Source organism: Vespa mandarinia, chromosome 10 (assembly GCF_050613455.1).
Source record: "Vespa mandarinia isolate Hongniang chromosome 10, ASM5061345v1, whole genome shotgun sequence".
Lineage (NCBI taxonomy): Eukaryota > Metazoa > Arthropoda > Insecta > Hymenoptera > Vespidae > Vespa > Vespa mandarinia.
This window is the reverse complement of record NC_140819.1, coordinates 1,693,601-1,709,875: the sequence shown is the minus strand read 5'-3', so window position 1 is coordinate 1,709,875 and position 16,275 is coordinate 1,693,601. Positions and strand designations below refer to the sequence as shown.

The following is a 16,275-nucleotide window of genomic DNA, read 5'->3' as shown; positions in this document are numbered from 1 at the left end:
AAACAACCAAGAATAATATAAAATAAAAATATAGAATAATATAAATAAAAATTTAATAATAACTACAACAACAACAACAACAACAACAACAACAACAACAATAACAACAACAACAACAATAATAATAATAATTATAATAATAATAAAAATAATAATAATTATAATAATAATAATAATAATAATAATGATAATAATAATTCATTTTCTTTCGTTCAAAATGTAATTATATAGATACCTATGGTGTTAACAAATAAAACGGACAAATACAAATAATTTGTCTGCGGTGGCTGAAAGACAATTCGGGTAGGTCTGAGTGAATAGGATAGTGAAGTGATTGGCGGTAGACATTAACCGACAATGAGCCGTTCTATCGAAGGACCTTGCCATTAGTGAAGCCACGTGGAGAGTCGAACAGCTTGTAGTAAGTCAAATAAATTATCTGACTAACTGCTAATAGTTTTTCATTCACGATCTACAATATAGAGACGTGAAAACATTCATCAAAACAAGATTATATTAATGAAAATAAAAATCAAAACGCGATTAACGTCATCAGTTAGAGTTAAATCAGTTTAAAGAAAGTTTGGTGACATTAATTGATTTTTTAAAAGACTTTAAAGTTATTATCTTAAAGTAATGGTGTCGAAATAAGTAAAATATAATGACAAATTCTTCCATCTAATAGTCACATAAATTTCAATTGAAATCCCATGCAACTAAATGGTACGATTTCTTGCAAACATTGTTACGACAAAATCGATAATTACAGAGTAATTAGGATGAGAATATACAAGAGAATGAGAAGAAAGGACGTGTATTCCCTGTTCTACTAAATCCTGCAAACGATGGAATTCATCATTGGTCTAAAATCATTCTTTTTCACCCGGCGAGTTCTTTAACAACGATCTGCCGACTACTTAGAGAAGAAATAAAGCATAAAATAGAAGAAGCAAAGGTAGAAACGGAGAGAAAAAAAAGAAAAAGACAAGGCCCGGATCCAAGAAACAGCCTTGGCTGCCTTCATCCTCTTGGAAAATGCAGCGTAATGGCACAGGAAAAGCTGGAGTTCGTTGTATTGTAATACTTAATGAAGCTCGGCTCGCAACGACTCAATATCTACGGTGCGACGGAAGCAATGGAAGCGTAGCTGGTGCGGATTACAGCGACAAGAGGCCATATATTTTATATTACTCGGTTTACGATTGCACGAGATTAATGTTACGGTGCCCTGCTTATACCGAAACGCTTTATTGCTGCGTATAAATAAAATCCTTATGTTGTCTCGAAGTTCTTCTGTCGTTTTTTTTTTTTTTTCATTTTTTCTTTCTTCTTTTTTCTAGAAATGTTTCAGTTTTAATGGAACTAAAAAAAAGAAAAAGTAAACGAATATAATGAAAGCTTGAGGAATAGAGATACACAGAGATAGAGAGACAGAGAGAAAGAGAGAGAGAGACAGAGACAGAGACAGAGAGAGAGAGAGAGAGAGGGAGAGGGGAAGAGAGAGGGAGAGGGGAAGAGAGAGGGAGAGAGAGAGAGTGAGAAAATGAAAACGTCATGGCGATTCATTGTCACGCAGGATGCTCTTGAAAGAAAGATAAAGATTATGACTTTATTCTTTCTCCTTCGTCCATCCTTTCCCATCTCATATATAAGCTACATAGAAAATGTTAAGTTCGTTTTCGTATATTCATTCTACTGCTTGATACGCTTTTTTAGAGAAAAAGAAAGAAAGAAGACAATGTAAAGAAGAAACTTTATTCGCGAAAAGAAATTCGAATGTGAAATTGAAAAAAAAAGTATTGAGCAGATATTTTTGAATATAACATACTTACGTCATAGTAACAATAGTTTGTTTCTATCCATGTAATGATTATCGTAAACAGTTTTATAACATTGAAATATTATAATAATAACGAGATAGTGGTATCAAACAGTATATTCACGATATACAAAGACGAAGACAGGAAAAAAATTCTTTCGTTTAGGATATTAGAATTTACTATACACTGGTTATTTTTCCACGAAGAAAATGCTTTTACACATGGTTAGAAACTTTTTTACGAAAAATTCAATAAACGTGTTCCACGAAAATGAATTGAATTTAAATAAACTAGAAAACTTTATTATGCAAATATAATGCCTTAAAGTTCCAAAATAGACTGTAATTGGATAATATCGGAAATAAATTATGATTATGATTATTATTATTATTATTATTAACATTTTCGATCTAATCGCTTACGCATATGCAAAAATTGAATAAATTGTTTCTATGATTTTCTTATTTTTTACGAAAAAAATTAAAAAAGAAGCAATTGTTTTCGTAACAGTGATTATAACGATATTCTTAAATATCTCAAATTCTTCAATACCTAAGAACAGAATTGCAAAACACAATAAAGGTAAGCCAAAGTAAGCGAGCAGAAAGCGGCGATTCCAAAGGTTGCTGCCCAAGGGAATATGCTATCGAGGGATTTGTTAAGATGCGGTCGAAGTTTTGCGCGTACTTGCGCTCGGGAAAGTTAACGGGAAAGTTACGTTAAAGGTGCAAGTATGGAAGCTCGAAGAAAACGACCAGCATCTGGGTTGCTAGGAAAATAACGGAAAAAGAATGAAAGGTAGGAACAAAAAAAAGCATACGTAAGACGATAACGAAACGGCTTTTTACATGATGAAAACGTAAGATACAAAAGACGAGTTTCCTTATCGAAGAGAAAAGAAAAAAAAACAATAAGTGCACTTTCAGAATTGCATCCGCATCATAAATTACATTAAAAAATAGTCGAAATTTTCGAGCTTAACAATTTTAAAGTATGAACAAATTTTTAAGTGAATACAGACAAAACAATGTCAATTAAATTTTAATATTTCAAGGCTACTGTTGAAAACAATTAATACTCAAAAAGTATTATCATCGTTTTATGAACTTAATACAATATTAAAAATGGCAAAATGTGTCTCTTGTAAATTAACAATATTATAGGATGATAATCAATGAAAAAAAAGTCTGATATAAATCCAACAAAAATTGCCAACTGAAAGTACTTTTTAACTTGATTCGACTATATTTTCCTTTCATTATTATAGCAGTGAGTAAAAAAAAAAAAACGTAATTATAGTTTCAGCTTGGGTCAAAAAAAAATACTTTCAAATACAATTTCTATCATTTTATTTGTACGTAGCCCATTCCGTATAAATACGTATGTATGCCGATAGCCGTTTGACAGTCGGATGTTAGTATGAAAGAAATATCAGACATATTTACGAATAACGTCGATTTCTCGTTACACGAGGAAATGAACAAAAGCGGAGATGCGTCAACGAGTCTATGCATACTCATCGAACGAACATTTGATACTTCTGTAAAAGCGAGTCAAAGCTAAAGAACGTTATTCAATACACATTCATGTGTACATTTCAAAGATATGTGATAACTTTGATCGTCCCTTAAACTAATCATAAAATCGGCAATAATGTAACGAAGAAAATTTGTTTAATTGTAAGATTATAGTTTATACCATAATTTTATCGATCCTACTAATTATTAAAAACGAATTAGTTAAGAACTAAAGATAAATATGTAATTTCTACAATATGTGAAATGTACGCTTTATCATCACAAACATTGGTTTAAAATATTTAAAAATTGAATTATTACATAATTATTATATACATAATTTATTTATTATTATATAAAAATTATATACGTAACATATAATCATTAAATTATATTACATAATAATATTTCGCTTGAACTCAATTATTTCCTTGTTCGACAATAATGAATAAAAAAGACAAGCCACATTTTGACACAGCGAGATGTTTCTGCAGTTAAATAATTCTTTTTTTTCAATATAAATATATATATAATATATAATATAATATATATATATATATATATATATATATATATATATATATATATATATTAAAAAGTATCCATAATACTTCGTGCAAAATTTATTGAATAAATTTATCGGCATAATATCGTGATAGCATTTTACAAAATTCGAATTCTTCAATTCGATGAACTACTAAGCAAAGCTGAATAATTCAGATTTTCTAAACTATTCATACAAGGAGTAATTAGATTCGTAGGGAAAATTTAACGTAGAAAATTATTCCATACATATGAGTAGAAATACATGCGTTACTTTATTACCAAGATAACAGTAAGTAAGTATATAACGTGGCCGTTGTAAAGGAGTGCCTTACTGTCGCGACGATACGTCAATCAAGAGCCTTCATGTACGCTCAACCTCGTAGCTGTGAACTAATTACGGCAACGTAATTAAGTAATTAACTATCTGCCGGAAAGCTCGCAGTAACGTGGTCTTCCCTTAACTTCGTCAGCAAACGTGTATGTGCATGCATGGGTCCTTGCAATTTCCAGAATTTATCCTCCAGTCATACCATTAAATCGTCCAATTTTACTAAACCGCGACACGAGATTTGCACGACTCATTTGTTAAAGGTAACGAGTCTCGAATGAATTTCTTCAATTGCTTACAAAATTGAATGAAATTATAATTTACTTTCAAAGATGATATCAAGCGTTTTGTAATATAAAGTCTAAATTGGAAACATTCAATACATTTATTCTTGTTAAGTCGAGAGGTCGACGTCGACGAAATACCTCGAATCATTCAAACATCGTGTCTTCCAATTAGTTTGGACAATCCATACCCAATTAGTTTGAACAATCCATATTCTATAATAAACAGTATAGAAAAAAAAATATATATATAGATATATATATATTCTCAAATCTATCATAGATTCGACCTTTACCACGAGTCTTCATGATTTTATAAAATCAATCCTCTTCTGTTTTCCACTTTGTTAAACGATAATATAGAAAATATCGAGTCTACAGTCAAGTTACGAATCGGTTTAGTTATCGGAAAAAAAATATATCAATGTGTCGACGTATACTCGTAGGAAACCTTATATTTACACCACTAGTTGATGAAAATTCTGGATTATTTTTCCACAAAGTAGAAGATTTCATAAAACTAAATTCCATTACTAAGCTCATTTTCGAAAGATAAAAGAATCGAAATTATACGTATACATATTGTTAATAAAATGAACACAATGAAATGTACAGAAAATGCTGCTTTACATCGATCGCACGAAAAAGCGTTCTCTAATCCATATATATATATATATATACATACGTATAGGTATATAGATGTATAATATATTTACGTACATGTTTGGGCGCACACACACCATCGATTGAACGATTGAATTTACAATACTTTTTCACGGCATCTTTTCTACCGACAAGAAGTAAGAGTCACGAAATGTGCGTTTTATCCGTCGTGCCTTTCTGCTCGCGGAAGAATCGCAGCACGACATTAAGCTCCGACGATAAGCGCGTAAACGACCACTATTCCTCTATTTCTCTCTCTGTCTCTTTCTTTCTCTCTCTCTTTCTCTTTCTCTTTCTCTCTATCTATCTATCTACCCATCTATCTATCTATTCCTCTCTCTCTTTCTCTCTCTCTCTCTCTCTCTCTCTCTATCTGTCTATCTACCTATTTATCTTTCTATCTATCTTTGGCTTCGTAGTATAAAATCGAACGGCGATACATTCGCTGTGCCAACACCGTGCCGATGACGAAATTATCGCTTCTCTATATCCGCGTGTTTCAAACACCAATGAATTTTCCTACTAGTACACCATTACCACGCTTTTAATAAATGTAGCACGCTGTAAACTCCAAACTTGCTATAAATAATATCTGTTCATTCGATAATTTCCTCCTTACCGATATCGATTAATAATAATCGAAAATAGATACCTACATATAAATCGATATTATAAATTTTAAAATTCCAATACTATTTCTGTCAAATTATGTAGATATTATATTACATGTATGTATGTATGTATATATATATATATATATATATATATATATATATTCGTACATCTGAAATGCTATGATATTTAAGTCATTTACGGTTATGTATTTTTTATGATACGGCAACATATAAAAAATTCGCTTTGATAACACTTTCTTAAGTATATGAAAAAATAATTTACTTTATGTTAGAATAATACAATAATAAAAAATTCCAATTAGAAATAAATAATCTCTTATTCCAAAGTCATTCATCAACTGATTATACAATATCTTTATGAATATACTACTATGTTCCAGCAAGAGGATGAAGAAAACAATCGCATCCATTGATCAGAATTATAACGTGAAGCTTGCTCGAGCGAATCCGTGTCGATCGTGTGATTACGGTTTAAATGCCTCCCCAAAACTCTCCGTTTCCCGTTCGATCGTACGTGGGATCACCATAGAACACGCGAGAATCGATGAATCCGTTCGTTCGCTTAATGCGCGTAGAACATGCGTCGAAACGCATTGGAATCCGAACCCAGCCACGTTTCGAAACGAAACGCTCATAGTGTCTCGTGAACACTGGAAAAGCATCGCTATAAATGTGTTCGAAGCATGCAAGATATTAAATCTATTGAAATCGCAGTTCCTACGACGAAAGAACCGAGGACTGTAAAACGAGTGCGTTCACGCGCGCGCGATTTTCATTTTTAGATACTTATATAGATGCACATATACATATGAATATATATATATATATATATATATATATATATACATATATGAGACAGAACTATAAATTTTAGCACAACGATGGTATTGACGAAAGTTGAGCAACCAGAGGCAACGATTTTATAGAACTCCATATACAAAGATTTACCGGCAAATATTTGAAAGAAATGCTTTTGAATAATACACTCGCAATTTCTCATATTCGCTGCTTCGTCGATGCGATATATATATGTACATATATATATATACGTACGTATTCCTATATCGTGAATTGTAAAGCTAAGAAAAGAAAAAATTCATTGTACCAATTTCTCTTTTATTAGCATATATTACGCGAGAATATTTTGTAATAAAGTAGCAAACTTTCTATAAAGATAATATGATAAAAAAATATTTGATAGAGTAAAGTATATTAAAATTGAAAAATAATTTAATTACCTTCTATATTCTGCTGTAGAGAACACATCACGTCTATATCGTAAGACTTATCAAAGACAACTAACTCCCAAAGGAACTTCGTGAAGGTAACCTACTGGATAAACACTAACACCAACCGCGTACGTACGAGTTCGAACAAAGACAAAACACAAAATACGTTCTCGTTAATTAGAAATCTCATTTCACCTTCGATATATTTATATGACATTGGTACATATATGTATTGTAACAATATATTCGATAATGATGGATAATAATAAATACGTTCGAAGAAAGTTAAGGTACGAAATAAAAATAAATGAGAGAATTATTTTTTAAATATCTCTTTCAATATTAGAGAAATATTATTTTGTATCATTCCGTGACGTCTTTTATCTCATTCTCTTGATTTTCTCTTTCACGAAATCTTTACTTCATCTCGTTTCATCGTCGGTTATTACATACCTCCAAGCAAAGTTCATGAATCCGATAAACGTACGAGTACATCGAGGAAGACAAATGCGCGTTTACGATTCCTCGTCACGATCAAGTTAAACTAACACACCAACATAGAAATGCTCCCGTAACACCGACCATATCGAGAATTTTTCTTTACCACTCATTTACTTTAAAGATACAACGACGACAGAAACGTATCTACCGTAAGAAATACAATTGAGATAAAGAAACGAATTGCAGTTGGAATCGTGCGACGAAATTAAATCTTCGATTGATTGCTTAGAACGAATTGATTATGAATCTTGATTCTTTCATCACGAAAATCTTAATAAGATTGAGTATCAATAAAAAATTCATTCTCCGATTACATTATTATAATAAATTGCGTCAATTTATTTTGTTGTAATTATTGATCGATTTTATATGGATTCAAGATAAAGAAAGAAAAAGAAAGAAAAAATTAAAATTTTATCGCACGTTTTTATTCTAACTGATCGTTAAAAAATAAAAAAAAAAAAAGAAAAACTTTCAATTCTGATCGAAATTAGAACTCCCGATTATCGTCATCTTTAGAAAACTTAACGACGATCGTCCGGAACACTTAAAATGAAGCGTAAAATCTTCAACGCTCTCGTACTTTTCTCATAAATCATCGTCGAACTCGTTCTACGTGAACTTGACTCGTTGATCGCGATTTAACCGACACGATCGCGTAAAACGTCTAGCAGGAAGATCGCTCGATCTCGAGGCACGATATTCCAGCGGATAACTACCATAAACGGCTTCCTGAGTATTCCCTTTTGCAAAATGCTCGACCAGCGAAATACTACTTCACGCGAAACGAGTCTTACACGCGAGAAAGCCGAATCCTGATAGCTTCCTATTCATTATCTTGCATTACATCGACCGAACTTGGCCGATCGCCATCCTCGTGCTTTCAAAATACTTTCTTGCAAAGTGTACACTATCTTAAATCTATTAAAGGTCTCCTAATCTTTCTTCACAGACAAACGAGGAGAAGAGATTGTTACCTTCTTCTTTCTCTCTTCCACCTCTCGCTCTCTCTCTCTCTCTTTTTCTCTTTCCCTGTCTCAGTCTTTATAACAATTTAAATTCTTTTTCAGACTTTCCAGCATTAACACGATCCTATTTAAACGGCTATAACGATTAATTCTATTACATCGGCCGTACGAACATTTTTCGCCTATTGGTTTATTCGGGAAAGCGCATTTCGTATTCGTCTGAAAGTCCAATTCAGGTAATCGCTCTCTTCTCTGCCTTCTTTTCGAAGCAACTTTCGATGAACTCTGCTAGAGTATTGAAAAGCTGCAGGACTTTGATGATGCACAACGACCCTTTCAGCTTTCTCAGAGATCGCATCGACTACCCTTCCTACCTTTCTGTCTCTCTATCTCTCTTTCTCTCTTCCTTTTTCCTCTTTATCATTCTCTCGATTTCTCTCTCTCTTTCTCTCTCCCTCTCTCTCTTTCTCTGTCTTTCTATCCTTCGCCACTCACACTCTTCTTTCTCCCGTAGCCGTACACACACCAAGAGAAAACCGCCATAGCAAAGCTCCGTCTCGTTACGTTTCTGTTTGCTTCGGCCTCTACTGGCGATAACGAGATAAAGCTGCTGTAGACGACGACGAGAACGACGAGGACGTCTTTGCCTTCGCGTTTTCCTGAATTTAGCCTCGCCCGACCCCCTACTAGAACCAACACCACTACCATCACTACCAACATCAGCAGGTAGTACCGACTAACTCGACGACTACCACTTTCTTCGGCTAGCAGCTTCGAGTCTCGTCGGTACGATGATCACGAACGTGCCCGCTACATCGTTCCGTACAACCGCGATCTCCGCTCGTTGAAAGTGACTCAAGCGGAAAGTACGGTGAAGAAAAGAGTGTGTGTGTATGTGTGTGTGTGTGAGAGAGAGAGAGAGAGAGAAAGAGAGAGAGAGGTGTTGAACCAACCGCTTTCTCCATTGTTAACGTCCTGAAGTGAAGCTGAGATTTCTTGGTTACGATGTGTGCATTCTAGACGGTAAAAGAAAAAAAAAGAAAGAAAAAAAGGATAGTGAGAGTTTCCAACTACTCGGCCTCTCGACATAGCACGCTATACTCGCTGAAGTCGAAACGCTCTCTTTTGTAAAGTTTCTATTACGTTCTTTCTTTTTCATTCTATTCTTTTTCTTTTATCCTTTCTTTCTCAACAGAAACAAGAGAAACGGGGAGGAAACGGAAGTAAGAGAAATGTTGTTATCATCATTGAAAGAATAAAGCTAGTTCGTTAACGATACATAATATAACTAGCTTTTTCGATGATGGATCGTTGGAACAGAAACTGATCACTCGTGGAAGTGAAAGAGAACTTAGAGCAAGCGCGATTATAACAATCATTATAGTGCAACTACAAAGATGTCTATCCGTTCTTTCATTTTCTTTTCTATTTTCTTTCTTGTATATAAGCGCGCGTGAACAAGTAAATGTTCCTGAATAATATCGAGTAATTTATTGAAAAAAGTACGTATCTACATCTATTGATTTTTTTTTCTCACTTATTGGAAAATGTATTTAATTCTAAATAACGTAGAAAACGAGAGAGCGTTATTTAATAAAATGATATTTTCGCTTTGTTCGCGAGCTACAAATTTTAATGTTCGAATAATCTAAAAACGCCTTGCGTTGTTTTACAATTTTTTTAATTAACAAGTTAATTTTAGTTCTGTTAGTCTCCGCTGTTGTAATTATTCATAAAATATGTATATTCCAGTTTTCCAATTGTGATTAATAAAAATTTTCTGTTTCATTCTAATGTTACAAAATTCATTATAACGAGAGTGTTAAAACTTGCAAATAACGTTTCATTCATTGTTAATTGTCGACATTTTATATTTTATTTTACATTTTATATTTTATTTCATGGATATATTTATGTGAATATGTATATATATGATATTTTCTTTTCTTACAACTGTCCATTTACTAAACCTCAGAACTGCACATTTGTTTCATACAAAAGAAAAGAACGTGGAAGAGAACAAACGAAATAAGAAAAAACACGTAAGTACAATACGTCGCGTATAAATTTACATCCCACAAGAATTTTTAATTATTCTTAAGACGTAAAATAAATATTAATTCTCGAATGAAGAATTAAATGATATTTTAAACATTAATAACATTTCTCGTATTTCTTTTAACTCGTTTGTTATATATGTAGATGATAAACAAACAAAATAACATGCATAGTAATCGTTTTTACATATTAAACGTTTGTGAATACTTTCGTTAACAGTTAACGTGATCCCAACAAATGAAAAGAGAAGAAACACCAAAAATTTATTTGAATAGTTATATCTAGAATATTAAATCTCAAAGACATTTTCAATTCGTAAAGCATTAAAATTATAAATAATAATATCGATGTAGATAAAATTTGTAGGAACAAAGCGAATTTTCTCCCTATAATACAATGCATTTGATTATTATTAAAAATAATTCTGTTAATACTGACTGGATCTGATATCGTATAATTACCGTGGCAAATTGGTCTTTTTATTCTACATAAATGTGAGAATTTATACAAATAAACGACTTTCGGTAGTTTTCTACTTTTCCAATAATGCTACCTAATTACGAATTAGCTGGCATTGAAACGGCTTTTACCCTACGCTGAGTCCTTTAGTCCTTTAATCCTCGATTCGACTAAAACAACAGGCAACGATAATGGAAACCTTGAAACTAATCGTAAGAATTAAAATCTTACCAAAGAGTAAACGTGACATTGAAAGTTTATAATGAAAAAGAAAAGGAAGCTGAAAAAAATTATTATAGGAATAGAGATCATAAGTATATTATCATGTCTATATATGTTGGACGCGCATAAAAATAAAGTATAATACATAGTTTGGTAAAGCAACCGGAAATACAGCGGAAAGTTTAGAACGATGCGAAAGGCGCTGGGTCAACCGGTACGAATGCAACCCTGGACTTTTGGGGTCGACCACGCAGTTTCATTCGGGCACTCGAGCCTTCAAAGCGGACTAACGTGAGCAATGTCCGAGTTTCGTGGCAATAAAGAGCTAGGTATGTGAAAAGAGAGAGAAAGGCAGAAAGAGACACACAGAGGGAGAGAAAAAGAGAAAGAGAGAGAGAGAGAGAGAGAGAGAGAGAAAGATAAAGAGAAGAGATAATCACCAGAAACAGAGATGGGGAATGAAATGTGCACGGTTGAGAAAAAGAAAAGGATAGAGAATTTTGTTCAAAGGCTAATGGCAACCGGAAAAATTTTTGCGATTGCAACGGGTAAAAGAATTTGAGTGTGAGCGCCAAAAGCAAAAGTCGGTAGAATCACGACGAGGACTATACTCATGATTCGCAATATATTTCTTTTCAAAAATTAAAACATCTCTATCTTTGCCTGATTAAAGCAACATTCAGCTGCTCTTTTCGGATACAATTTAATATTTTTTCATAAAAAAAAATATAATAAGAAACATATTAAATTTAATTCTTTCGATGGCACGAATGACGAAGTAAAAAGAAGTCAGGAAAAATTTGAAAAGAAAGAAATTAATTTGTAAATTCATTACTCCCAAAATTTTCGTCATTTAAAATAATAAAAAGAAAGTCATAAATTTCATAACAAGTACTATCACATTTATGAAGCTATTCTTATTATAAAATAACAGAATGGAATTAAAACAGAAATAAAATAGAAATAAAAGAAAAAACAAAAAATTTGATTTCATGCTAGTTTCACGATAAGAGCTCGTCGTTTGCGTTGAACGGACAAGACGAACGCCGCGTCGACGTAAGGATTAAGACGTAAAGAAGGTTACGAGGTGCTTACGTAAACTACTTCGACGTGGCGCCATCAGAATCGTTAATATCTCATAGTACGGAGATAAATGTGACTCGACATATCCAGTGAACACACTTTTTCCTTCTCCTTGCTTACTTCGACGTGAACTATTATAGATACGTTCCACTTATGGTAGTATGCGAAACGTAGGATCCTATCCTTCGTATAGCCTTTTCCTTTCGTGGCGAAGAGTAGTACGTATGTAACTATACATATGTGTGTCTGTATATACGGGCAAGTAGGTGAGTAGTGCTGCTCTAGCAAGACCCCTTCTCCTTCTTGTGCTACACCACGAAGTTGGCAAGAGCATCTGGAGCGTTAAGGCGGATGAGCGATGTGCCGGTGTCTTGTGGCGTGATGGATCGTCCAATACCAGCCAATATGCAGTATTGCACGTGGAGTGGCAAACTGGTATCCATGCATCAAATCGAAAGTGGTATGGGGTTGGAGGATAAAAAGAAAGAAAAAGACAGAAGAGATAGGGGTTATATGGCATACGATTCGTATTGTTGTAACATGCTCTACCGATTCACCTAATCCTTCGTCAAGGATTTTCTTTTTTGTTACAACATCTGTGGTAAACTGTCTCTGCCACTATCGAACACATACGTTACATTAATCGGATTCATAATCCTCATTTTCAATAAGAAAGTAAGACGAGACTGTAAGTACTTGCCATTGTATCGCGACACGATGAAACATCAGAAATCTATCTATTGATTAACAAACGTTCCAGTAAATACAACATGTTATCGAAGTCTGATCTTTTTGTGACGTGTCCGTAGTATAAAATAGGCGTCATAAAAACAATAGGAAGTTAATAAGTAGAATAATCTTGCACCTATTGAAATACTAACGAACGAAGAAACTCTAAGAAGCTTACTTCTGAAACACTGATCTTTCATCTTTTAATGTATAGAAAATATATAGCACTTTTTTTATCACAGAACCAAGAGAATGTTACAAAATCAGAAGAAAATCAACTTAATTGTATAGTGACATTAATCGATTTAATATAGTACATGTGTATCTTAACTACCAATTTAAGGTTAAAAATGTCTTAATATTCGAAACATATTGAAAGGAAATTACACTCTAAGTTTATAAAAATCATACTCACCGAAATGTAAGAGTAGTAAGTGGACGATAACTCTTGTGGCTATTGACATCTTGCATCGGCGTACCCCAAAAATCGTCCTTTAAAACGTTAGCGATAGGGGTTTGAGCGATCACATCCTTGTTCCTTACAATAGCTGGGATATCATCGTGCACAAAATCTCCACCAAGAGCGTTCAGATAACAACCAATCGCGACAAGGGTAACAGCCGCATAGATGCACCATTCCGGTGGTTCGTTGCCCTCCGATTCGTTGCAACTACCACCAGCAAAAGAGCGATTTCCAGCTTTTCTCGCGTTTTGGCAGCAAAAAGCGACATTATTGCCGCCAGCCGTAAAGCCGTTGTTACGCCGCCTCATAACTTCACCGGACCGCCCAAACGATCGCGATCGTTGAATTTGACCAGCACGCTCCTTCTTCCGCGTGACTCACGGAAACGATGGATCTCATGAGGCTCGATGATTTTAATTTGTCCGATATCAGTAACAGAAAATGAAATACATCTATCACCTCCTACTTAATACGTTCCAAGAATTTTAATGAAACTACGTAAAGATTATCGCTGCTATGATGATCTCTGTCGTCAATCTTTTCTCGCGAACTTTTCCCATCGGACGTCTCTTCATCGCGAAGACAATGCTTTCTTAACGATGACAAGCTCATTCGTTAGCCCTTTGTTTGTTCCTCAAAAAATAATCGAGCATTTTAACCTTTCAATGCACCGCCGACGGCAACGTTCGTTCTTCATTGAAGCGAGCTCGATGAACGATTACAAGGGTTCATTATTTAACAGCCAAACCGATGTCCACTAGCAAAACACTCTACTCTCCTTTACGATACTCTCTTTTTAGAAGCATAATATCTTACAAATCGAAATAGATCGTTCTTTCTGGAATTTATTCATCATAGCAATTCGTTAAACGTATATCGCTTGACTTTTTGTCTTAGCAATTCATCATACAAGTCGATTTGCGGATGCTTTCCAATCAAGAAGCAATGACCAAATCGATTGCACTCGCGTGCTTTCGACAGGCAAGCACCGCAATAAATGCAATGCTTCTTTGATCCCTTTTCTCTTTGCGCGATCGACTATTAGGATCGATTCATTGTTCTCTCTCCTGCAATTGGATACCTGTTATTCGATCGCTTTAATCCAAATAGCATCAGCTGCATATCTTCCTAAAGCACCTTACAGAAATCCGCTACGATAGATTCGATTGGAAGATTCCAACCTTTCGAGAAGAATGAAATGGAATCGTTCACTCCGCACGATGACGTCGTTTTAATTACAATTCTATCCAACACTATCTCGTAGATCCCAATTCATCCATTTTCTAATGTCCACCAGAAGAGAGAAATTTAAAGGAGAACTTTGGTGAACACAAATCCTCCAATTACACTAATCTCATTCCATAAATTTTCGTGAACGTTCCTGAAAGTCGCGAAATTATTGTAAGATAAACGAGAACGTTATAACTTATAAAAACCTCATTTGGTCACAAATTTTCTATAGATCTATGGACAATCATTCGTATCTAACTCAAAACACAGTATCAAGAATTTCTCCTTTCTCTCCAACTCTCACCTCTTTTTTTTTTCTTCGTTTCCTTCGTTGTATTATTTCTCTTTCCTTCTCTTCTTCTTTCCCTCCTGTCTTTTTATCTAACGGCTACTCTTGCGCACTACCTAACCCTTCCACTCTCCCATCTCCCTGTCTTTCTCCTTCTCCTTCTCTCTCACCCTTTCTCAACCCTCGCACCACCGAACGAATCGAATTTCTAGTGGAGTATCGCAATAACTTTTCCGGTTTCGCTTATCGACAAGGATTGCATCTTCTCTCGAACGGACCCTTTTTGATCCCGGAAGACTGCTCGAGGCACTTCCAGTGACTCCTCTTCTACTTTAAAAAGACGACCACGTTTTCAGATCAAAATGAAAAGAAGAATGGTTCGATATCGATGATATCGTAACCTTGTTTGCACTTCGAACTCGATCGGTGATCGATATCTTCGATTGATTGTCCTTCTTCCACGATAGTACTTTGACCTACTATTCAAAGATACATGCACACAGGAAATACGTGTCACAGATTTACACGGACACCAGCGTTTTATTAAAGCACAACTATGATCGACCCATATTAACGAGAACACAGGTTGTTGTGGTTCTTGTTTTTATTATCATCATTATTATTACAACTCAATTGATCGTGTAGGATCATTGACCAATGATCATAATTATTATCGATATTAAACTTTGAAATCCAACAGTTTAAAACTGTCATTAATATTTGAATAACTTGTAAAAGAAATCCGTTTATAAAAATAGAGCTGGCATATAAGAATGAAAGACAAATTTTTTTCTCTTGATTTTTAATCCATTCATAGAACGTCACAAAATACCCGATAAAGAAAAAACGCGCGCATTTTTATCATCCTACGTCACATGTAAAATAACATCGCGCGAATCGTAACGACGAAGATGACAGTAACTACGGCGACGTTGATAATGATGATATCGATATCGACGCAACGACGATAAACGCGAGACTAAAGGACGACGGCATCCGCCCGGTTATATACCCAGCGCACTCTGACCCGCAAAGCCGCGCCCGCGCACCAGCCACCCCCAGGGCTTTCTGCGTGCGTGTCCTCGTGCGATCCCTCTCTCTTTTTCTCTCTCTTTTTCTCTCTCTTTCTCTTCTTCCCTCTTTCTACCTTTCTGACTCACCCACCTTCGGTTCAAAGTACAAGAAGAGTCGCGTACCTACGTCCAATATCTGTATTTGTTTACACTACTAAAGACTTCGTTTTGAAAATAA

At 34.4% G+C, this 16,275-nt stretch overlaps 1 protein-coding gene across 3 annotated transcripts in view; it reads right to left on the bottom strand.

Moving 5' to 3' along the window:
• The window catches only part of LOC118444692 (protein O-mannosyl-transferase TMTC1), a 158,000-nt gene extending 142,015 nt beyond the window's left edge, over positions 1 to 15,985 (bottom strand). For all 3 annotated transcript variants that reach the window (XR_014982645.1, XM_035873204.2, XM_085659754.1), the window contains exon 1: positions 13,458 to 15,985. Coding sequence is in view for 2 of the 3 variants with exons in the window: in XM_035873204.2 (XP_035729097.2) it covers positions 13,458 to 13,813 (356 nt within the window). In the remaining variant the exon portion in view is untranslated. The remainder of the gene's footprint in view (positions 1 to 13,457) is intronic.
• Between the last annotated feature and the right edge of the window lie 290 nt (positions 15,986 to 16,275).